This window comes from Schistocerca nitens, chromosome 8 (genome assembly GCF_023898315.1).
Source record: "Schistocerca nitens isolate TAMUIC-IGC-003100 chromosome 8, iqSchNite1.1, whole genome shotgun sequence".
NCBI classification, from domain to species: Eukaryota; Metazoa; Arthropoda; class Insecta; order Orthoptera; family Acrididae; genus Schistocerca; species Schistocerca nitens.
The window spans coordinates 418743289-418766925 of record NC_064621.1 but is presented as its reverse complement, the minus strand read 5'-3'; the positions used below and the strand labels follow the sequence as shown (position 1 = coordinate 418766925).

The window sequence follows — 23637 nt, the reverse complement described above, 5'->3', positions numbered from 1 at the left end:
AAAAAGTTCAAGGCAATCGTAAAATGCGTTTTAGACAGGTATGTGCTGAGTAAAACTGTGAGGGACAGGAAAAACCCACTGTGGTTCCAAAACAAAGTAAGGAAACTACTGTGAAAGCAAAGAGAGCTTCACTGCAAGTTTAAACGCAGCCAAAACCTCTCAGACAAACAGAAGCTAAACGATGTCAAAGTTAGCGTAAGGAGGGCTATGCGTGAAGTGTTCAGTGAATTCGAAAGTAAAATTCTATGTACTGCCTTGACAGAAAATCCTAGGAAGTTCTGGTCTGACGTTAAATCAGTAAGTGGCTCGAAACAGCATATCCAGACACTCTGGGATGATGATGGCATTGAAACAGAGGATGACACGCGTAAAGCTGAAATACTAAACACCTTTTTCCAAAGCTGTTTCACAGAGGAAGACCGCACTGCAGTTCCTTTTCTAAATCACTACAGGAACGAAAAAATGGTTGACATCAAAATAAGTGTCCAAGGAATAGAAAAGCAACTGAAATCACTCAACAGAGGAAAGTCCACTGGACCTGACGGGATACCAATTCGATTCTACACAGAGTACGTGAAAGAACTTGCCCCCCTTCTAACAGCCATGTACCGCAAGTCTCTAGAGGTATGGAAGGTTCCAAATGATTGGAAAAGAGCACAGGTAGTCCCAATTTTCAAGAAGGGTCGTCAAGCAGATGCGCAAAACTACAGGCCTATATCTCTGACATCGATCTGTTGTAGAATTTTAGAACTTGTTTTTTGCTCGCGTATCATGTCATTTCTGGAAACCCAGAATCTACTCTGTAGGAATCAACATGGATTCTGGAAACAGCAATCGTGTGAGACCCAACACATTTTATTTGTTCATGAAACCCAGAAAATATTAGATACAGGCTCCCAGGTAGATGCCATTTTCCTTGACTTCTGGAAGGCCTTCGATACAGTTCCTCACTGTCACCTGATAAACAAAGTAAGAGCGTACAGAATATCAGACAAGCTGTGTGGCTGGATTGAAGAGTTTTTAGCAAACAGAACACAGCATGTTGTTCTCAATGGAGAGACGTCTACAGACATTAAAGTAACCTCTGGCATGCCACAGGTTAGTGTTATGGGACCATTGATTTTCACAATATATATAAATGACCTAGTAGATAGAGTCAGAAGTTCCATGCACCTTTTCATGGTTGATGCTGTAGTATACAGAGAAGTTACAGTATTAGAAAATTTCAGCGAAATGCAGGAAGATCTGCAGCGGATAGGCCCTTGGTGCAGGGAGTGCAAATGACCCTTAACACAGACAAATGTAATGTATTGTGAATACATAGAAAGAAGGATCCTTTATTGTATGATTATATGATAGCGGCAAAAACACTGGCAGCAGTTACTTCTGTAAAATATCTGGCAGTGTGCGTACGGAACGATTTGAAGTGGAATGATCATATAAAATTAATTGTTGGTAAGGCAGGTGCCAGGTTGAGATTCATTGGGAGAGTCCTTAGAAAATATAGTTCATCAACAAAGGAGGTGGCTTACAAACCACTCGTTCGACCCATACTTGAGTATTGCCCATCAGTGTGGGATCCATACTAGGTCGGGTTGACAGAGGAGATAGAGAAGATCCAAAGAAGAGCTGTGTTTGTTTCGGCACAGGGTTATTTGGTAAGCATGATAGCGTTGCGGAGATGTTTAGCAGACTCAAGTGGCAGACTCTGAAAGAGAGGCACTCTGCATCGTGGTGTAGCTTGCTGTCCAGGTTTCGAGAGGGTGCATTTCTGGATGAGATATCGAATATATTGCTTCCCCTTACTTATACCTCCCGAGGAGATCACGAATGTAAAATTAGAGAGATTCGAGCGCGCATGGAGGCTTTCCGGCAGTCGTTCTTCCCGCAAACCATACGCGACTGGAACAGAAAAGGGAGGTAATGACAGTGGCACATAAAGTGCCCTCCGCCACACACTGTTGGGTAGCTTGCAGAGTATAAATGTAGATGTAGAGGTAGAAACAGTTGACAGGCATCTAGACAAGATTGAAATCCCATGAAATTTCATATGAATTTCCAGATGTCAGTAACTTACTGTCACTACATTTTGGCACAGGGTCTTCTAGCCATCTTTAGGTGCATACTGATGAAAGTACAATAAGTTCCCCTATTTAAGACCTGGAGTGTACACAGTTGTCACTGCACATGTGTTGATAGAGCACATGTGCTTCTACTGCAAGTTCGTGTGTTGCCGTGGTGAGAGCTTGCCTCATCAATATCACATGAATCATCTTCACATGGTCAAGCTACAGAATGACACAGCTTCACAGAGCATGAAACTTTTCTATAACATGACTTGATGCATTATGTAACTAGAAACCACCGTCCCAACTGATAAGGGCCTCAGATAGTAATTTCCTCTGACTCGTTCATAACAGATTTTCAAAAGTATGAAGCTTAGATCTCAATTTTTGTTTCATTATATTTCATCAAACACCCAGTAGAAATACAGTGTTTGTGATAACAGATTTGCTACCTTAGAGGATGGGAGTATGCTGCTGGTGTTCCACAATGTGCTCCTAAACAGCATGTGTCATTTGCTCTATATATGATTTGCCGCACTCACACAAAATCTAATAGACATCTGCCTCATGCAGATCTTGTCTTTGACTGATTCTAAAAGTTCCATGATTTTTAACCTCTTGTTTTCTTAGTACTCTGCCTATTTTCGTGAGAACATTTCCAATGTACGGTAGCTAGGTTCTTGTCTTGAAGGCATTATCCTCTTCCTTCTTGTGCTGTTTATGTGTTTGTAACACCCTTTGTCTGCTGAGATGAATACCCACTTTCAAATAACACAGTCTTGAGGTTTTCCAGTTCAGCTTGCAGGTTATTTACATCTAAGATGCTATGGGCACAGTGAATCAAGGTATATAGAATCCCGTGTTTGCTGGATGTTAACAGCTAATTGCCTGTAAATGCAAGTGTGTATGAGTAGGCTTTCAAAATACCAAATGTTCAAATGTACCATCACTCTTATGTTCAGAAAGATGCCTAAAATGGAAACAGCCTTCTTTCTGCACCTTCATAGTAAATTTTGCATTTTCATGTGTGGATTTTAGATGTTGAAGAAACTCTTGGAGACTTTCCAGACCATGAGGGCCAACTATAAAAGTATCATCAGTGTATCGCCAAAATACTGTTACTTTTAAAACTGCTGAATCAAGTGCCCTCTCCTTAAAATCTTCCATAAAAAGGTTGGCTACCAGGAGAGACAAAGGATTCCCCATGGTGACACCATCAGATCATTTATGAAACTTGTTGTTAAATAAAATGTATGTCAAGGAGAAAGTGTCCTCAAATAATGCTTTTATGTCAACATAAAACCTGTTCCTAATGTAATGTAGCAAATGAATCAACATACAAAACTTACCAATAAGTTATAGCTTCCCAGCTTAATTGACTTAAATCTGCTGTGTCTTAATGACCACCTTTGGTTAGGTGCAAGAGTGATGGTACACTTCGACATTCGGTATTTTGAAAATCCATTCCTATAGATCCCTATTTACAGGTAATAGCTGCCACTATCTGGCCCGAATGATGGGTGTTCTGAAGGCCTTAATTCATGGAGCCCATACCACCTCAGCTGCTGGTATATTCCAAACAGAACAGGAACAACTCCATACTTTGGTGCAGGAAAATGGATATCTCAACAGATACAGAGTCATGCTAATGACACAAAAACGAAGAGTGTGAGGCCCTCGATATAACAGCCTATATTGTAAACACATAAAATGTATCCACAGTTCTGAATATCAACTGCCTCCATCTGTATGATGGAATAAAAACAGTGAAAATTTGTGCCAAACTGGGACTCAAACCTGCGTTTCTCACTTCACCTAAGTGGTCACCTTAACGGCCTCAGCTATTGATCATGACTCAGAGCCAAACCTAGATTTCCATACATTATCAGCTGTGTGACACACCTGTACTAGAACATCCCATTAATTTTATTCTCATACAGGGAGGCATTTTATTTCTAAGTCACAGGCCCAGTATTGGCTGATAAATATGAAATTGCAGTGCCTGTGTTGTGAAGAAGTACAGTACAATGTTCCTTCATATATGCGTGTTCGAAGGCAATATTGTATTCCTATATTGGTGTGCGATCAGTGCTGGTGAACAGCACGGGCGCCGGCAGCGTTGAAGGTTGGTTTCAGCGTCGATGCTGGTGAACGGATTAGTAGGCAGGATCAACGAGCAGCAGCTGGCTCCATTCGCATTGGTTGCTGGTTACGGCGTCCACACCCCCGCAATGTGTGTAGGGTTACTTACCCTTCACACTGGATTTTTGTCATCAAATAGATCTCGTCATAACTCCTCTCAGTCTAAACTGTTAAGATTTTCCTTATGTCTCCTCTTCTATGTTATTTATTAATTTTCACCCCTTTTTACTGTTTATGCAAAATCCAACTCTGCGAAACAATTTCCCTGTCTTGTTGCCATGGCAACTCACAATATCTTCTTATCTTGATTTCCTTTCAAAATTCCTCTTTCTTCAAGTCCTGATCACGTTGGTCTCCACGTTCTAATGGTTTCGGGGACAAGAGAAGTGGTGCAAAACTGGATTCCGAACTTCACACTTCTCTTACTACAGTTGACTTACTTGACATGTTTAGCCGATCCTCTTCTTTGGACCCGTGGCTGCGTTGATCTCCACAACTACTTCTCTGAAGAAATAATGCTGGTTAGAGGGATTATAAAGGACTCTCTCTCTCTCTCTCTCTCTCTCTCTCTTAAAATAACTTGTTACGCTCATAATACTTTCAGTTCAATTCAGATTTATTTTCATTTCCACAAGTTTCATGAACCTGCTGTTGGTGGGGAGGCTTGCGTTTCTCAGCGATACAGATGGCCGTACCGTAGGTGCAACCACAGCGGAGGGGTATCTGTTGAGAGGCCAGACAAACGTGTGGTTCCTGAAGACGGGCAGAAGCCTTTTCAGTAGTTGCAGGGGCAACAGTCTGAATGATTGACTGATCTGGCCTTGAAACAATAACCAAAATGGCCTTGCTGTGCTGGTACTGCAAACGGCTGAAAGCAAGGGGAAACTACAGCCGTAATTTTTCCCGAGGGCATGCAGCTTTACTGTATGGTTAAACGATGATGGCGTCCTATTGTGTAAAATATTCCAGAGGTAAAATATGCCCCCATTCGGATCTCCGGGCGGGGACTACTCAAGAGGACGTTGTTATCAGGAGAAAGAAAACTGGTGTTCTACGGATCGGAGCGTGGAATGTCAGATCCCTTAATCGGGCAGGTAGGTTAGAAAATTTAAAAAGGGAAATGGCTAGGTTGAAGTTAGATATAGTGGGAATTAGTGAAGTTCGGTGGCAGGAGGAACACGACTTTTGGTCAGGTGAATACAGGGTTATAAATACAAAATCAAATAGGGGTAATGCAGGAGTAGGTTTAATAATGAATAAAAAAATAGGAGTGCGGGTAAGCTACTACAAACAGCATAGTGAACGCATTATTGTGGCCAAGATAGACACAAAGCCCACGCCTACTACAGTAGTACAAGTTTATATGCCAACTAGCTCTGCAGATGATGAAGAAATTGATGAGATAAAAGAAATTATTCAGGTAGTGAAGGGGGACGAAAATTTAATAGTCATGGGTGACTGGAATTCGAGTGTAAGAAAAGGGAGAGAAGGAAACATAGTAGGTGAATATGGATTGGGGGAGAGAAATGAAAGAGGAAGCTGTCTGGTAGAATTTTGCACAGAGCATAACTTAATCATAGCTAACACTTGGTTCAAGAATCATAAAAGAATGTTGTATACATGGAAGAACCATGGAGATATTAAAAGGTATCAGATAGATTATATAATGGTAAGACAGAGATTTAGGAACCAGGTTTTAAATTGTAAGGCATTTCCAGGGGCAGATGTGGACTCTGACCACAATCTATTTGTTATGAACTGCCGATTAAAACTGAAGAAACTGCAAAAAGGTGGGAATTTAAGGAGATGGGACCAGGATAAACTGAAAGAACCAGAGGTTGTACAGAGTTTCAGGGAGAGCATAAGGGAACAATTGACAGGAATGGGGGAAAGAAATACAGTAGAAGAAGAATGTGTAGCTTTGAGGGATGAAGTATTGAAGGCAGCAGAGGATCAAGTGGGTAAAAAGACGAGGGCTAGTAGAAACCCTTGGGTAAGACAAAAATATTGAATTTAATTGATGAAAGGAGAAAATATAAAAATGGAAAAAGGAATACAAACGTCTCATAAATGAGATCAACAGGAAGTGCAAAATGGCTAAGCAGGGATGGCTAGAGGACAAATCTAAGGATGTAGAGGCTTATCTCACTAGGGGTAAGATAGATACTGCCTACAGGAAAATTAAAGAGACCTCTGGAGAAAAGAGAACCACTTGTATGAACATCAAGAGCTCAGATGGAAACCCAGTTCTAACCAAAGAAGGGAAAGCAGAAAGGTGGAAGGAGTATATAGAGGGTCTATACAAGGGCGATGCACTAGAGGACAATATTATGGAAATGGAAGAGAATGTAGATGGAGATGAAATGGGAGATACAATACTGCATGAAGACAGAGCACTGAAAGACCTGAGCCGAAACAAGGCCCCCGGAGTAGACAACATTCCATTAGAACTACTGACGGCCTTGGGAGAGCCAGTCCTGACAAAACTCTACCATCTGGTAAGCAAGATGTATGAGACAGGCGAAGTACCCTCAGACTTCAAGAAGAATATAATAATTCCAATCCCAAAGAAAGCAGGTGTTGACAGATGTGAAAATTACCGAACTATCAGTTTAATAAGTCACAGCTGCAAAATACTGACACAAATTCTTTACAGGCAAATGGAAAAACTGGTAGAAGCCGACCTCAGGGAAGATCAGTTTGGATTCTGTAGAAATATTCGAACACGTGAGGCAATACTGACCTTACGACTTATCTTAGAAGGAAGATTAAGGAAAGGAAAACCTACATTTCTAGCATTTGTAGACTTAGAGAAAGCTTTTGACAATGTTGACTGCAATACTCTCTTTCAAATTCTAAAGGTGGCAGGGTAAAATACAGGGAGCAAAAGGCTATTTACAATTTGTACAGAAAGCAGATGGCAGTTATAAGAGTCAAGGGGCATGAAAGGGAAGCAGTGGTTGGGAAGGGAGTGAGACAGGGTTGTAGCCTATCCCTGGTGTTATTCAATCTGTATATTGCTCAACAATAAAGGAAACAAAAGAAAAGTTCAGAGTAGGTATTAAAATCCATGGAGAAGAAATAAAAACTTTGAGGTTCGCCGATGACATTGTAATTCTGTCAGAGACAGCAAAGGACTTGGAAGAGCAGTTGAACGGAATGGACAGTGTCTTGAAAGGAGGGTATAAGATGAACATCAACAAAAGCAAAACGAGGATAATGGAATGTAGTTGAATTAAGTCAGGTGATGCTGAGGGAATTAGATTAGGAAATGAGACACTTTAAGTAGTAAAGGAGTTTTGCTATTTGGGGAGCAAAATAACTGATGATGATCAAAGTAGAGAAGATATAAAATGTAGACTGGCAATGGCAAGAAAGCGTTTTTGAAGAATAGAAATTTGTTAACATCGAGTATAGATTTAAGTGTCAGGAAGTTGTTTCTGAAAGTATTTGTATGGAGTGTAGCCATGTATGGAAGTGAAACATGGATGATAAATAGTTTGGACAGGAAGAGAATAAAAGCTTTCGAAATGTGGTGCTATAGAAGAATTCTGAAGATTAGATGGATAGATCATATAACTAATGAGGAGGTATTGAATAGAATTGGGGAGAAGAGGAGTTTGTGGCACAACTTGATGAGAAGATGGGACCGGTTGGTAGGACATGTCCTGAGGCATCAAGGGATCACAAATTTAACATTGGAAGGCAGCGTGGAGGGTAAAAATCATAGAGGGAGACCAAGAGATGAATACACTAAGCAGATTCAGAAGGATGTAGGTTGCAGTAGGTACTGGGAGATGAAGAAACTTTCACAGGATAGGGTAGCATGGAGAGCTGCATCAAACCAGTCTCAGGACTGAAGACCACAACACAACACATATTGGAAATGTTTCTTCAGAAATAGGCAGAGTACAAAAATCTTGGCACCTTTGTGATCAATCAAAGATGACTTTATTGGAGCCGTACAGGGCAGGTGTTAATAAGAGTCGATGTGAATGTGGCTGATCATATACAGGGTAAATGACATATCCTATTCAACAGCACATCATGGAACACTATAGTTCAAACCGTGAATGATGGCAGTTTGTGCATGCCGAGGCAAGGACGGGAATGGCGTTTTTGTCAATTACAAGCAACAGTTGCGGTACATGCACGTGCTTCCTTTCCTCTTGAAGGAAGCGTATATCCTGCAAATTGTCTCTCTTGCTTGTTTTTGCAGGATTTATCACTTACCATCACCATTAGCAATGACAGCTTGCAACAAATGAAATAGAAAATCACTCAACAACTTGCTACGATCAGGTTTAATGCTCGCATCAGCTGCAGCATTCAGAGCAGAGTGCTCAGAACACTACTGAATTCTCATTGGCTGTCAGAGTATGTGTGATGTAGGCTACGACCTGTACTTCAAACATAGTAGACTATTTTATGAATGAATCACAGGAAATACGACTCCCTGAGACCCTTATGTTTCGAGTTAGCGATTCCCTGTTAATAACACATGGAATCCTGTTATAGAAAAGCTTCGTGCTCTGTGTATCTAGCATAATTCTTTAATTTTACCACATGAAGATGATGGATCTTATATCAAAGAAGCGAGCTTTCACCACAAAGAGTGCTCACAGCAGTGCACAGACTTGCAGCAGAAGCACATATCCTTTAGCGATACATGTGTAGTGACAACTGGGTATTACATGCACACTCCAGGAAGGCCTTAAATAGCAGAACTTGGTGCACTTTCATCAGTACACACTGAAGATGGCTGAAGACTCTGTACTGAAATATAGTGGCACAAAGATAATGAGGTCGGTCAGTTTGCCTGATATTTTGTGGAAGAACCTATACACTGTGAAAGTTTTAAATTTCACAAGACTGAAGTTGTTTCTAAGCTTTTGGATACTGTTCAGAGCTAACAATTGGTATGTGATTCTTGAGTTTCTCCCGGCGTATTTGATAATCAAAATATCCACGGGTGTACTGCCGGTCTACAGTGTCCAACAGGCACATTATTTCGGCAATCATACATGTCGCCATCATCAGGTGAACTGACGGACTGAGCTCCTGTGCTGGTACAGAGATCCGTACGCTATGGCTGCTCAGGGGGAACTGGGTTCTGTCGCGGCGGCGGCCGATTTAAATACCCTCCGCCCGCGGCACACTCCCTCCACCGTCCGTGCCCCGCGCCACGGTCGCGCGGTGGAACAGATTAACAAATTGCGACGGCGTCTGAGATCACGTCGGTGTCATGGCTCTGTCCGCCGTGGTTGTCACAACTATACGTTTGCTCGATTTACTCTTGATTAACCCAATTGCTGGTTCCCAGTCACGGTTTATGAGATCGTCATTGGTGCGAATTTTGATGGCCTCTCTAACAACTCTGTCCCAGTATTGTGATGTCTGTACCAGAATCCTCGTGCGTTCATACTCCATAGTGTGATTTTCCGACAAACAATGTTCAGTGACCGCCGACTTGCTCGGATACATCTGTCGAGTGTGCCTCTGGTGTTCACGGCATCGATCCTCAATGGTACGCATCGTCTGACCAATATACGACTTGCCACATTGACACGGAATCTGGTACATGCCAGCCTTTCTCAAACCGAGGTCATATTTGGCGCTCCCCACCAGTGCACGAGTTATATTCGGAGGACAAAACACAGTTCCGACCCGGTGTTTCTTCAAAATGCGGGCGATTTTCCCCGAGAGTGTGCCTGTATACGGAATAAACGCAGTGCCTACCTCCTCCCTCATGATTTCATCCATCTCCACAGGTTGTGCTGTAGTGGTTGGGCGGAGAGCACATTGAATCTGCCACTCTGAGTACCCATTTTTTTTAAATACAGTTCTCAGATGTTCAAATTCCTGTGGTAGACACTCTGCGTCAGAGACAGTGCACGCCCTATGTACTAGAGTTATAAGTACCCCATTCCTCTGTGAACGGTGGTGGCAGCTGTCTGCATGCAAATACAGATCAGTGTGCGTTGTCTTCCAAACCCTGACCTAGGGTGCTGTCAGCCCTTCTCTTGACCAAGACGTCAAGGAAAGGTAATTTACCCTCCGCTTCAGTCTCCATAGTGAATTTGATGTTGGGGTGTAGGAAGTTTAGATGTGTAAGGAAGTCAGGGAGTTTATCCATACCATGTGGCCAGATGACGAACATGTCGTCCACGTAATGGAAAAAGCAAGTAGGTTTCCATTAGGATGACGACAGGGCTTCCTCCTCGAAGTTCTCCATGTACAAATTCGCTACCACTGGTGAGAGTGGGCTACCCATGGTGACTCCCTCCGTTTGTTCGTAGTATTCTCCATTAAAAAGAAAATATGTGGAAGTCAAGACATGCCTAAAAAGTTCAGTGGTCTTCTCGTCAAACTTCTGACTAATCAATTCTAGTGACTCTCGCAGAGGTACCCTCGCAAACAAGGAAACAACGTCAAAACTCACCATGATATCTGACTCATCCAACCTGAAGCTATCAAGGAGTTTAACAAAATCCACGGAATTACGGATGTGATGAGTGGATTTACCCACATAAGGACTTAATATTCCTGTCAGGTATTTGGTCAATAAAAAGGTAGGTGCCCTGATGTTGCTGACAATTGGGCGTAATGGTACCCCCTCTTTGTGAACCTTCGGGAGTCCATATAGTCTAAGTGGTACCGGACCTTGGGGTAACAATTTCTTAGCGTCACCCTCCAGTAAATCTGCGTCCTTGAGAAGTGACCTCGTCTTGTTCTCCACGTTCTTTGTAGGGTCAACGCTGATCTTCCGGTAGGAATCGTCATTTAGCAGGCTCTGCATCTTATCAGTGTAGTCCTTATGGGAGACAACAACTGTAGCATTGCCTTTGTCAGCCGGTAAGACAACAATTTCAGAGCACTCCCTCAGATCACGAATGGCCACCCTCGCTTTACTGGTGATATTTGACTTCATCGGCTTGGATTTCGTCAACGCACGACAAGTTTCATGACGTATTTCCTCAGCTGATTCAGGCGGAAGTCGAGCTGCAACCTGTTCAACAGCACTAACAATTTCTGCGACCGGAATGAACTTGGGGGTGTGAGCGAAGTTGAGACCTTTCTGCAAAACCGAGACCGCATCATCACTCAACACCATGCCACTCAAATTGATGACAGTCTTGCATGGAACCTGCAGAGATGGTTTGTCAAGGAGACGTGAGAACTTAACTGTTTGACGTCCTGTTGCCTTCTTATGAGCGGAATCAACTGCAACCCAGGTGACACCATCAATCCAATCCTAGGAAAAAGAAGTGAAATTACTAGCCAGTTGCAAATGTAGTTTGCATTCTGTGCTGTCAAGTAAGTCTTGGATAGCATAGTCCAGGGTCATTAAACTAGCCCAAGTTTCCTGCAGTCAACTGTTAACATATTCTGTCTCATTTTTGGGCATGGAGTGATCAAACAAATTTATTTGATTAACAAAGCATATAATATTGGACCACTGTGTTCCTCATTTTTGTTTTAACTTAGAAAATCAGTCAACTTTTTCAGTATTTGTGTTCATGTGTAGTTGTAATTGTAGTGTCGCTAAAGTCTGAGCCACAGATGATGGCGGTTCATGCAGCTCTAGACAGGGATGGTAACTGCAGAGTTGCCACTTCCAAGCAACAGTTGTGGTAAGCACATGCATGTGCTCCACATTTGACGGAAGTGTTTATATAGCAAATTATGTCTCTTCATACTTGTGCCGAATTGATCGCTTACCACCATCATCAGCCATGATAACTCTCAGCAAATGGAATAAAAATTCACTTGACAGCTTGCTAGGATCACGTTTAGTGCTTGTATTGGCTATGACACTCACAGTAGAGCACTGAGGACACTACTGAATGCTCATTGGTTGCTGGAGGATGTGTGGTGTAGATGCACGGAACAAGCCTAAACTTGACCACCATTGTTCATGTCTCCAGCTGTGACAGATGGCAGTCCTTGACAAGTTTTAATGTTAAAGTTCCTTGTTAGAGGTCAGCTGTGCACTTGCTGTGTAATCAAATTATTCTTCCATCTTCTGCTCAGGTATTACTCTGACAGCTAATGTACAAGCAGTAAACTGATACAACAAATGGAGGTAAGCTGAAGGTCTCGATGGGTATAGGATTTAGCCGAGTGTGAGTGTTAGACATTACACGTGAAGAAATTCTGCCATGAATTCACCCCAAATAGATGTCAGTCCTCTTGAAGTGTTGTAGGTAGCCAGAGAGTCCAAATGTTCTGTTTGTGTCACTTTTTCCTGGGTTTCAGCACCAGAAAATGTGTAGGAACAATTAGAAGGCGATTTTAATGTCAAGTAACAAACAATTTTGTACAGAACTTATATATCATGGAAGTTACATATTAGCTTACATTACAAAGCAGAGATACAATACAACTTAGAGGCCTCATATACCGATTCTCCCTCGTGAAGGTATAATAAGGGGAGATATCACTACAGACATACACTGTAGTTACAGAACTTAGTATGTTGTCCTCGATGGTGAGTGTTCATCAGAGACAAGGGTATTGTCTGGGGTGTGATAGAACCGCTATTATTCTCTATATACACTATGTGATCAAAAGTATCCAGACATCCCCAAAAACATATGTTTTTCATATTAGGTGCAGTGTGCTGCCATCTACTGCTAGGTACTCCATATCAGTGACCCACTAGTCATTAGATATTGTGAGAAAGCAAAATGGGGCACTCCGCGGAACTCACGGACTTCGAATGTGGTCTGGTGATTGGGTGTCACTCATGTCATACATCTGTACACGAGATTTCCACTCTCCTAAACATCCCTAGGTCCTCTGTTTCCAATGTGATAGTGAATTGGAAACATGAAGAGACACGTACAGCACAAAAACGTACCGGCTGACCTCGTATGTTGACTGACAGATACCGCCGACAGCTGAAGAGGGTCATAATGTGTAACAGGCAGACATCTATCCAGACCGTCACACAGGATTTCCACACTGCATCAGGATCCACTGCAAGTACTATGACAGTTGGGTGGTAGACAAGAAAACATGGATTTCATGGTTGAGCGGCTGCTCATAAGCCACACATCACACCAGTAAATGCCAAACGACACCTCGCTTGGTGTAAGGAGTGTAAACATAGGACGATTGAACAGTGGAAAAACATTATGTAGAGTGACGAATCACAGTACACAATGTGGTGATCCGATGGCAGGGTGTGGGTATGGCGAATAACCAGTGAACATCATCTGCCAGTGTGTGTAGTGCCAACAGTAAAATTCTGAGGTGGTGGTGTTATGGTGTGGTCATGTTCTTCTTGGAGGGGCCTTACACCCCTTGTTGTTTTGCATGGCACTATTAGAGCACAGGCCTACATTGATGTTTTAAGTACCTTCTTGCTTCCCACTATTGAAAAGTAATTCAATGATGGTGATTGCATCTTTCAACACAATCGAGCACCTGTTCATAATGCACAGCCTGTGGCAGAGTGGTTACACTTCAATAACATCCCTGTAATGTACGGGCCTGCACAGAGTCCTGACCTGAATCCTACAGAACACCTTTGGGACATTTTGGAATGCCAACTTTGTGCCAGGCCTCACCAATGGACTTCGACACCTCTCCTCAGTGTAGCTCTCCGGTGAAGAATGGCCTGCCATCTCCCAAGAAACCTTCCAGCACATGATTGAATGTATGCCTGCGAGTGTGGAAGCTGTCATCAAGGCTAAGGGTGGGTCAACACCATACTGAATTCCAGCATTACCAATGGAGGGCGCCACGTACTTGTAAGTCATTTTCAGCCAGGTGTCCGCATACTTTTGATCATTGTTGTTGTTGTGGTCTTCAGTCCAGAGACTGGTTTGATGCAGCTCTCCATGCTACTCAATCCTGTGCAAGCTTCTTCATCTCCCAGTACCTACTACAACATACATCCTTCTGAATCTGCTTAGTGTATTCATGTCTTGGTCTCCCTCTACGATTTTTACCCTCCAAGCTGCCCTCCAATACTATATTGGCGATCCCTTGATGCCTCAGAACATGTCCTACCAACCGATCCTTTCTTCTAGTCAAGTTGTGCCACAAACCCCTCTTCTCCCCAATTCTGTTCAGTACCTCCTCATTAATTATGTGATTTATCCATCTAATCTTCAGCATTCTTCTGTAGCACCACATTTCGAAAGCTTCTATTCTCTTCTTGTCTAAACTATTTATCGTCCACGTTTCACTTCCATACATGGCCACACTCCATACCAATACTTTCAGAAACGACTTCCTGACACTTAAATCTATACTCGATGTTAACAAATTTCTCTTCTTCAGAAAAGCTTTCCTTGCCATTGCCGGTCTACATTTTATATTCTCTCTACTTCGACCATCGTGAGTTATTTTGCTCCCACTACTTTAAACATCTCATTTCCTAATCTAATTCCCACAGCATCACCTGATTTAATTCAACTACATTGCATTATCCTCATTTTGCTTTTGTTGATGTTCATCTTATATCCTCCTTCTGTTTCTGTACAAATTGTAAATACCCTTTTGCTCCCTGTATTTTACCCTTGCCACCTTCAGAATATGAAAGAGAGTATTCCAATCAACATTGTCAAAAGCTTCCTCTAAGTCTACAAATGCTAGAAACGTAGGCTTGCCTTTCCTTAATCTATTCTCTAAGATAAGTCGTAGGGTCAGCATTGCCTCACATGGTCCAACATTTGTACGGAATCCAAACTGATCTTCCCTGAGGTTGGCTTCTACAAGTTTTTTCATTCGTCTGTAAAGAATTCGGGTTAGTATTTTGCAGCCGTGACTTATTAAACTGATAGGTCGGTAATTTTCACATCTGTCAACACCTGCTCTCTTTGGGATTGGAATTATTACATTCTTCTTGAAGTCTGAGAGAATTTCACCTGTCTCATACATCTTGCTCACCCTTGCTCACCAGATGGTAGAGTTTTGTCAGGACTGGCTCTCCCAAGGCCGTCAGTAGTTCTAAAGGAATGTTGTCTACTCCCGGGGCCTTGTTTTGACTTAGGTCTTTCAGTGCTCTGTCAAACTCTTCATGCAGTATCGTATCTCCCATTTCATCTTCATCTACATCCTCATCCATTTCCATAATATTGCCCTCAAGAACAACGCCCCTGTATAGATCCTCTATATACTCCTTCCATCTTTCTGCTTTCCCTTCTCTGCTTAGAACTGGGTTTCCATCTGAGCTCTTGATATTCATGCAAGTGGTTCTCTTTTCTCCAAAGGTCTCTTTAATTTTCCTGTAGGCAGTATCTATCTTACCCCTCGTGAGATAAACCTCTACGTCCTTACATTTGTCTTCTAGCCATCCCTGCCTAGCCATCTGTCGATCTCATTTTTGAGACATTTGTATTCCTTTTTGCCTGCTTCACTTACTGCATTTTTATATTTTCTCCTTTCATCAATTAAATTCAGCATCTCTTCTGTTACCCAAGGATTTCTACTAGCCCTTGTCTTTTTACCTATTTGATCCTCTGCTGCCTTCACTATTTCATTCCTCAAAGCTACCCATTCTTCTTCTACTGTATTTCTTTCCCCCATTCCTGTCAATTGTTCCCTTATGCTCTCCCTGAAACTCTGTACAACCTCTGGTTCTTTCAGTTTATCCTGGTCCCATCTCCTTAAATTCCCACCTTTTTGCAGTTTCTTCAGTTTTAATCGGCAGTTCATAACAAATAGATTGTGGTCAGAGTCCACATCTGCCCCTGGAAATGCCTTACAATTTAAAACCTGGTTCCTAAATCTCTGTCTTACCATTATATAATCTATCTGATACCTTTTAATATCTCCATGGTTCTTCCATGTATACAACATTCTTTTATGATTCTTGAACCAAGTGTTAGCTATGATTAAGTTATGCTCTGTGCAAAATTCTACCAGACGGCTTCCTCTTTCATTTCTCTCCCCCAATCCATATTCACCTATTATGTTTCCTTCTCTCCCTTTTCTTACACTCGAATTCCAGTCACCCATGACTATTAAAGTTTTGTCTCCCTTCACTACCTGAATAATGTCTTTTATCTCATCATACATTTCATCAATATCTTCATCATGTGCAGAGCTAGTTGGCATATAAACTTGTGCTACTGTAGTAGGCGTGGGCTTCTTGGCCACAATAATGCGTTCACTATGCTGTTTGTAGTAGCTTACCCGCACTCCTATTTTTTTATTCATTATTAAACCTACTCCTTCATTACCCCTATTTGATTTTGTATTTATAACCCTGTATTCACCTGACCAAAAGTCTTGTTCCTCCTGCCACCAAACTTCACTAATTCCCACTATATCTAACTTTAAACTATCCTTTTCCCTTTTTAAATTTTCTAACCTACCTGCCCGATTAAGGGATCTGACATTCCACGCTCCGATCCGTAAAACGCCAGTTTTCTTTCTCCTGATAATGACGTCCTCCTGAGTTGTCCCCACCCTGAGATCCAAATGGGGGACTATTTTACCTCCGGAATATTTTACCCAAGAGGACGCCATCATCATTTAATCATACAGTGAAGCTGCATGCTCTCGGGAAAAATTACGGGTGTAGTTTCCCCTTGCTTTCAGCCATTCGCAGTACCTGCACAGCAAGGCCGTTTTGGTTAGTGTTACAAGGCCAGATCAGTTAATCATCCAGACTGTTGCCCCTGCAACTACTGAAAAGGCTGCTGCCCCTCTTCAGGAACCACTCGTTTGTCTCTACTCTCAACAGATACCACTCCGTTGTGGTTGCACCTATGGTACGGCCATCTGTATCGCTGAGGCATGCAAGCCTCCCCACCAACGGCAAGGGCCATGGTTCATGGGAGAGGATTTGTTAAATAGAGCTAACATAATCTGTGCATGACAGTATAAAAAGAAAGGTTAACTGATAAAACCAGAGCATGTTATTAAAGGTTCTATGTTAATAAATTGCTAAATAAAAATGGAAGTAAGATGGTAAATTAATCATCCGACTCACTGCCCTATAAGAATATTGAAATAATAATGAAAATAATGCACTATATTGGTATTGGAAGTATGAAAGTTGAACAGTAAATTTATAATTAGTACTAAAAGTAGACCTAAAGAAACAAATGATAACAATACAAAACTATTTAAGAAAATTGCGATATTTTAAGTGTGAGAACGGAACACAAAATTTATAATTACTATTAAAAGTAAACCTAAACAGGCAAATGGTAATAACATGAAACTATTGTAAGGAAAGTGTTGCAAAAAATAAATTGTTTCTCTGCAAAATAAAGACACAAACAAAAGATGCAAAAAAGTCAGCTTCTCGTCCAAGTGGACAGAGGGCATATTGGTTCCACATGTTAGTGGTGGTACTTCGACCGCGTCTGTTCCACATGTTCGTGGTGGCTGAATCAGTAATGTTTCAGGCTAACAACGTGGTCTTATTTTGGAAATTCAAAGGTGAGCCTAGATTTCCTACACTCTACAATTCACAACTTCAAATCACAAAATGGAAAGTTTGCACAATGGATGCACTACCCCAGGTTGTAACATTGATGAGAATCCACCATTACATCTTGTAATGCATTGAGATCGAGGATTCCGCAAAGTTCTACATTTGCGGTGGTGATGAAATGCACTGTACTGAAAAGCCCTCTAAGCTTAAGTTCAAAAAGAAGTACTACTTTGGAATGTTAAATGTAAATTCTCTTTTGAAAATTTGGAGACCGAATTAGTTGGAATTATTTCTAGAGAAGAACCATATACAAATTTTAGCAGTGCAGGAAACAAGATTCATAGATGAGAATGTAGTTGAATTGGCCACAGTTTGGCAGTGGCAAAGGGCAAAGTAGACCACCCTGTGGCACAACATGCAACTGAACATAACACACTTGATTTCAATGGGTGCTTCACTACCCAAGCCATCTGGATCCTTCCCCCCCACCACCAGCTCTTCTGAAATTCACAGATGGGAGTTATCCTTACAACACATTCTCCACTCCTGTAATTATCCTGACCTCAGTCTACTGTAACATACTGTCCCCACACCCTACACCCAACAGTTTCCACATCCTTTGTCCTATCATCTCCTCCACATTCTCATCTTCCACCCTGTTTATTTGCAACCCTCTCATCTCCCTTTTTGTTCCTTTTTCTGCCACTTCCCTGCCCCACAACCTCCTGACACTGCACCTGTTGGCAGCCTAGTCCCTGCACACTCCATCAGACAGTGTTTGTCTCTCTCCCCACCCATACACTACTATCCCTTCCCCTTCCCTAACCCCTCCAGATAGCTGCCTGCATTCCATGTGATGTTGCATTCCGGCCCAACGGCCCAAGATGCTGGAGTTGGCAGTCATGTGTGCGTGATGTATGCTTTCTTGCTTCTGTGTGTGTGTGTGTGTGTCGCTCTTTACTAACAAAGGCTGTGGCCGACAGCTATATGTCTTTTAATCTCTCCTGTCTGCAACTTGACGTGTCTGTCTTTTTCTACATTGTTGATATTTCTACCTGGAGTTTCCATTGTTTGATTTTCACTCACTAACTGCCATCTTATGTGGTCATCACGTATATACGAGTAAAAGACAGTGTCACTATAATGTATCCATGTACAAATTAAATGCGGTTACATGTTAGACTGTAATCAAAATTATTATGAAGCCCATGAAAAATGGAAGCTGGCATTTTTGATCAAAACACTTCCATCAAAAGCTAATGTTTGGGGCAATTAACTTGGCAGTCATCAGCTTCAAGTTTGTGGTGTCATTGTAACTCCTCTTGTGATACTTCCTCACTCCCCACAGAGTTGGGCTATAACTGTCTGTATGATTCCTGTCACATTTCTTGTAAGAATGCTTAATAATAGCATATTGTAATCTGACAAATTGCGTATGTACCTGGCACACCAACATCCAGGGGATTTTTCATGGTCATAACCATTGCGGTCGTCTCCTTGCTACATGCAGTGCTCATTTGCTGCAGCACAAGGATCCAGGATGCATTCACCTCAAGGCTTTCTTCTTTCTTGTTGAAGTTATAGCCATGTTTGTCAAAACTATTGTTTGTATAACTATATCTGTTAATTTCATTATTTAAACAAATAATTCAGCCTAATCTTTGTGGTAGAAGGAACTGTTAAAAAGAAGGGATTTTTGGATGTATTCAGTAAACTGAATGAGTTACATTTTAATTGCAATTTCTGTAACTTAAACATTGAATGGTGTATGGTTTCAGTGCCTATTATTATGAGGATATATAAAGGACCGATTTTTAGCCCTAAGACAGTCAGTCCACGGCTGATTTTCAGACGAGATACATGTATTGGTTGCATTAACAACAATGCATCAACTTAACATTGGAATAAGTGTAAAACAAATAGGCCAAGTGTTAAAACAATTAATGACAATGTCTGTTTAATTTATTTGAAAAATAGTGTCACACATGCTGTATTATTCTGCAAGAACTGTGAACTGTGTGGTTAGGTTTTTACTGCTCATAGATGTTCAACAGCAAACTATTGTAGTGGTATGCTGGTGTTGCCTTTTACCAATAGTGAACTGGCCATATAATTGTATTATATGGGGGGGGTTGTGAACAGTGAAAGTAAAGAACTGTGAAACACAATTGTGCCACTGCCGGCTACATCATCTACAGTAGTCAGTGTTGGAGTTCCAACCCTCTTTTTTTAGTCAATATGACAATGCAGTATGTCGACACTCAGGACTATCAACGAAGAAATAAAGCCGGCGAACATCTTACACTGTCTCAGCAAAGAGGGAATCAGACCCAGTGATTGTAATGTCGCTGCAATAGATTCCTTATCCCACCCAACGAACTTACCTGAGTTACAGGTGGTTTGGGCAGAATCATTATTATTCCAAATTCTTACCCCATATGGCTCTAATTCTGCAACCCCTCATCAGTTCCATAAAAAGGACGTGCCTTACAACTGGACCACTGCTTGTGACCAGACTTTTACCCAACTGGAAACCTTGCTGAAATCTGCCCCTTGCCTCACGCCATTCTCTTCCAGTTGCCCATTGGTTGTGGGCACCAAAGCATCTGCCTATGTTATTGGGGCGGTCTTTCGTCCATAAAAAGGACGTGCCTTACAACTGGACCACTGCTTGTGACCAGACTTTTACCCAACTGGAAACCTTGCTGAAATCTGCCCCTTGCCTCACGCCATTCTCTTCCAGTTGCCCATTGGTTGTGGGCACCAAAGCATCTGCCTATGTTATTGGGGCGGTCTTTACACACAGGAATGAGGATGGCTCCGAAGAACCTATAGCATACATCTCCAAGACATTGACACCCACACAGTGAAACTATTCCTACTGAAAAGGAGGTATTGCCAATAGTGTTTGCCATTAAAAAGTTTCATGTCTACCATTCAGGTATAAATTCTCTCTAATAATGGAACACAAGAAGTTGATGGCATTATTCGGGCCACATTCCAGCCTTTCGGTGCAAACAGCCAATGCCTCCAACACTGGGTATTGTTCCTGAGTGCATACAATTATACCATCAATTATAAGCCCATGGAATAGCAGTCCAACACCAGTGCATTGTCATATCTACCATCTGGTCCAGACCCTGATTTTCACCAACAGAGATCCTCTGCTTCTACATTGATTCCGATCAGAAAGTTAGCTTGCTGCACTGGGGACACTGGGGGATGTTCCACATGAAGGCGTTAGCTCACTGACATGTTTGCGAGGCAGGGATCAGCAGCAACATTGAAACTATGGTCCATGGCTGCACAACATGTGCCCAATGCCAGGCAGCACCCCCAAAATCTAGCATTCCCTATCCTACCACACCTCCTCCCCCTGCCACCTCCTCTGGGAACACATCTATCTTGATTATGTAGGCTTGTTATTGGGATCAATGTGGTTGCTCATTTTGGATGCTTACTCAAAGTACCCGTATTTGTATACATGGCATCCACCATGACCAAACCCACCCTCACTACCTTGGCCCAGATTTTGGCCATCGAAGGATTGCTTTGCGCGTTAGTCTCCAATAAAGGGCCACAGTTCATGGTGTCCACCTTCAGAGATTTCTGTGAGGCTAATGGCATAAAAAATATTTACAGCTGTCAAATCCTCTGCCACTGGTCGACCCTCACCCTGTTTTTGAGCATACAGTGAACCATGCCGACTATCAATTGTAGTGCCATTGAGCTACTCCACAGGTGGGAATTGTGGTTCCTGCTTCATCTTCTGATGCTGTGGCCTTCAGAGCCGTCCCAACATTACGCACCAAGTGTGGTTATGTAGGCTCACCCCAATGGGAGTACTGAGGACTGGATGCTGTGATGGGAGTAAAGGCGCAGAGGCAGCGAGCTACTTTTGTCCAAACACAGAAGGGGCCTGAGCACTGGCACCACAACCAGCTCTAGCCTCAAGTACAGACATTGAATCTGTCACCACCTCCTTCACCACCTTCTGGTGACAGTGTGATGCCATGGGTGGTATTCCTGGTGGTTGCCTGTGACTCCCCACAGTTCCACTGATAATATGTTCCGCAACTTTGTGGATCTATGGAACCCCTGGCACGCACATCACCAGTGATGTCCTGATGGATGCCACCGGCCACCCTCTCTTCCTGCAGTGGGCATTCAATGGGAGCGGGTCTTCACCCATATTGCTGTCCAGGGCATATTCTCCCATACACGCCTGTTTTTGGGGAAGAATCTGGTATCTAGCCCTGTGGTAGTTGAATGCCTGCCAGAGGGAAATGGACCTAGATGGCTTAGTATTGCCACAGAGCTACTCTTGCCACATGGATACATTGGCCAATAGTATTCCTCATGGGAAGTATAAATACAGCCTCCCAGCGAACGGGTAGTTGGTTCTGTACTCATGTCTGATATTATCAGTTACTATTATCACTGTACTACAGACTATTTTATAACAACCTCCTGTGGCAGTTGGTTCTTCTCTATGGTTACATTTTTGATTGTTCTCTCTTTGTTCTTGGCCACAGACATTGTTGAGATAAAAGTTTTTGCTTTGCACCTCTTTGATGCATATGTTGCTTTAAGATTGTCCTAGTTTTGTCTGTTTCAGCAGCTGTGTTTAGGTCAACTACCAAATGGTATCATGTTCTCTTCTGCAGGCAGCCCTTCCGCCTTGTGGCTTCACCTGTTTCTCTCCTAGGCTTTGACGTGCATGCTGATATCTGCCTGTTCACAGATATAGCAGTGATGGCCTATCACATCAATTTATACAAGAGCACAGTGTCTCTCAAGGAAGCAGTTTGAATCTGAATCTGTTTTTGATTGATATAGATAATATTATTTCTGTGATAAGGAACCCATTCAATGGTCCTTGTTTATGGATGATTTTTTTTTATTTATGGCTCTTCTTCCATCCTCAGTAACCACAAACAATCATATGCAACAGTTAAGATACTAGAGAAATGAGCAGAAAGCACATTTTAAATTTTCTAGCGAGATATCTGTATCTACTTTTTTTTAAAAATCATTGACATAATGCTTTTAATGTAGCTGAATTGTGTACAAGAGGCACTGTTTTAAATTCCAACAAATGAGTGAGATTTTAGAGCCTAATTCCTGATAAAAAGAGCTACCAATAATTTGCGTTTTTTTTTTTTTTTTTTTTTTTTTTTCCAGGTATCAGTGGTTTAGAGGAACACATCCTGAAGTCAGCAACATTAAGTTCCACTGTTGCTTGTCCTGCATTTACAGAGCTGTTAGTGAGTGCTGCTCCTATTCTCCGAGTTGCTGTAGAGCCAGCACACCCACAGGTGAAACCAATATACACTTCCCAAGCCTATACCTACATTATTTTTGTTCAAGGTTATTTTAAATTAGAACTATGTAATTAAGACATTTCAAGTCACAGACAGTCAGGATTAAAAGACACATATAGCTTTCGGCCACATCCTTTGTCAGTACACACACACAAGCAAGCACACCTCACACACACATGACTGCCAACTCCAGCATCTTGGGCCAGAATGCAACATCATGTGGGATGCAAGAAGGGGAAGGGATAGTAGTGTACAAGTGGGGGGAGAGACGAACGCTGTCTGCTGGAGTATGCACGGACTTGATGTGAGTTGCATTTGTGTGTGTGTGTGTGTGTGTGTGTGTGTGTTTTGTCTAATTTTGACAAAGGCCTTGTTGGCCGAAAGATAATTGTGTAACAGTCTTTTTGTATTGTCTTTTTGTGACTCTGCATCTCCGCTATATGGTGAATATCCTTTTCATTTTAAAGTGTAAAATTTGGGATTTAAAAATACATAATTAAACCATTCTTTCTAGGTTAAAAATTATATTTAAATAAAGCATGGTTGTATTGTAAATTTAAAAAAAAAATGTGAAAGGTACAATTAGTTAGTTAGTTTCATGTTCCATGGATCATTTCTTTGATAAATTGTGGAATGTTATTCTGTTTCCCCAGAACATTTTTCCATATGACATTACTAAATGAAAATATGTCAGCTTACGAAT

At 41.9% G+C, this 23637-nt stretch overlaps 1 protein-coding gene across 2 annotated transcripts in view; it reads left to right on the top strand.

Moving 5' to 3' along the window:
* The window catches only part of LOC126199308 (elongation factor-like GTPase 1), a 630571-nt gene that overhangs the window by 133058 nt on the left and 473876 nt on the right, over positions 1–23637 (top strand). For both annotated transcript variants that reach the window (XM_049936141.1, XM_049936142.1), the window contains one exon: positions 22795–22928. In XM_049936141.1, coding sequence (XP_049792098.1) covers positions 22795–22928 — 134 coding nt within the window. The remainder of the gene's footprint in view (positions 1–22794; positions 22929–23637) is intronic.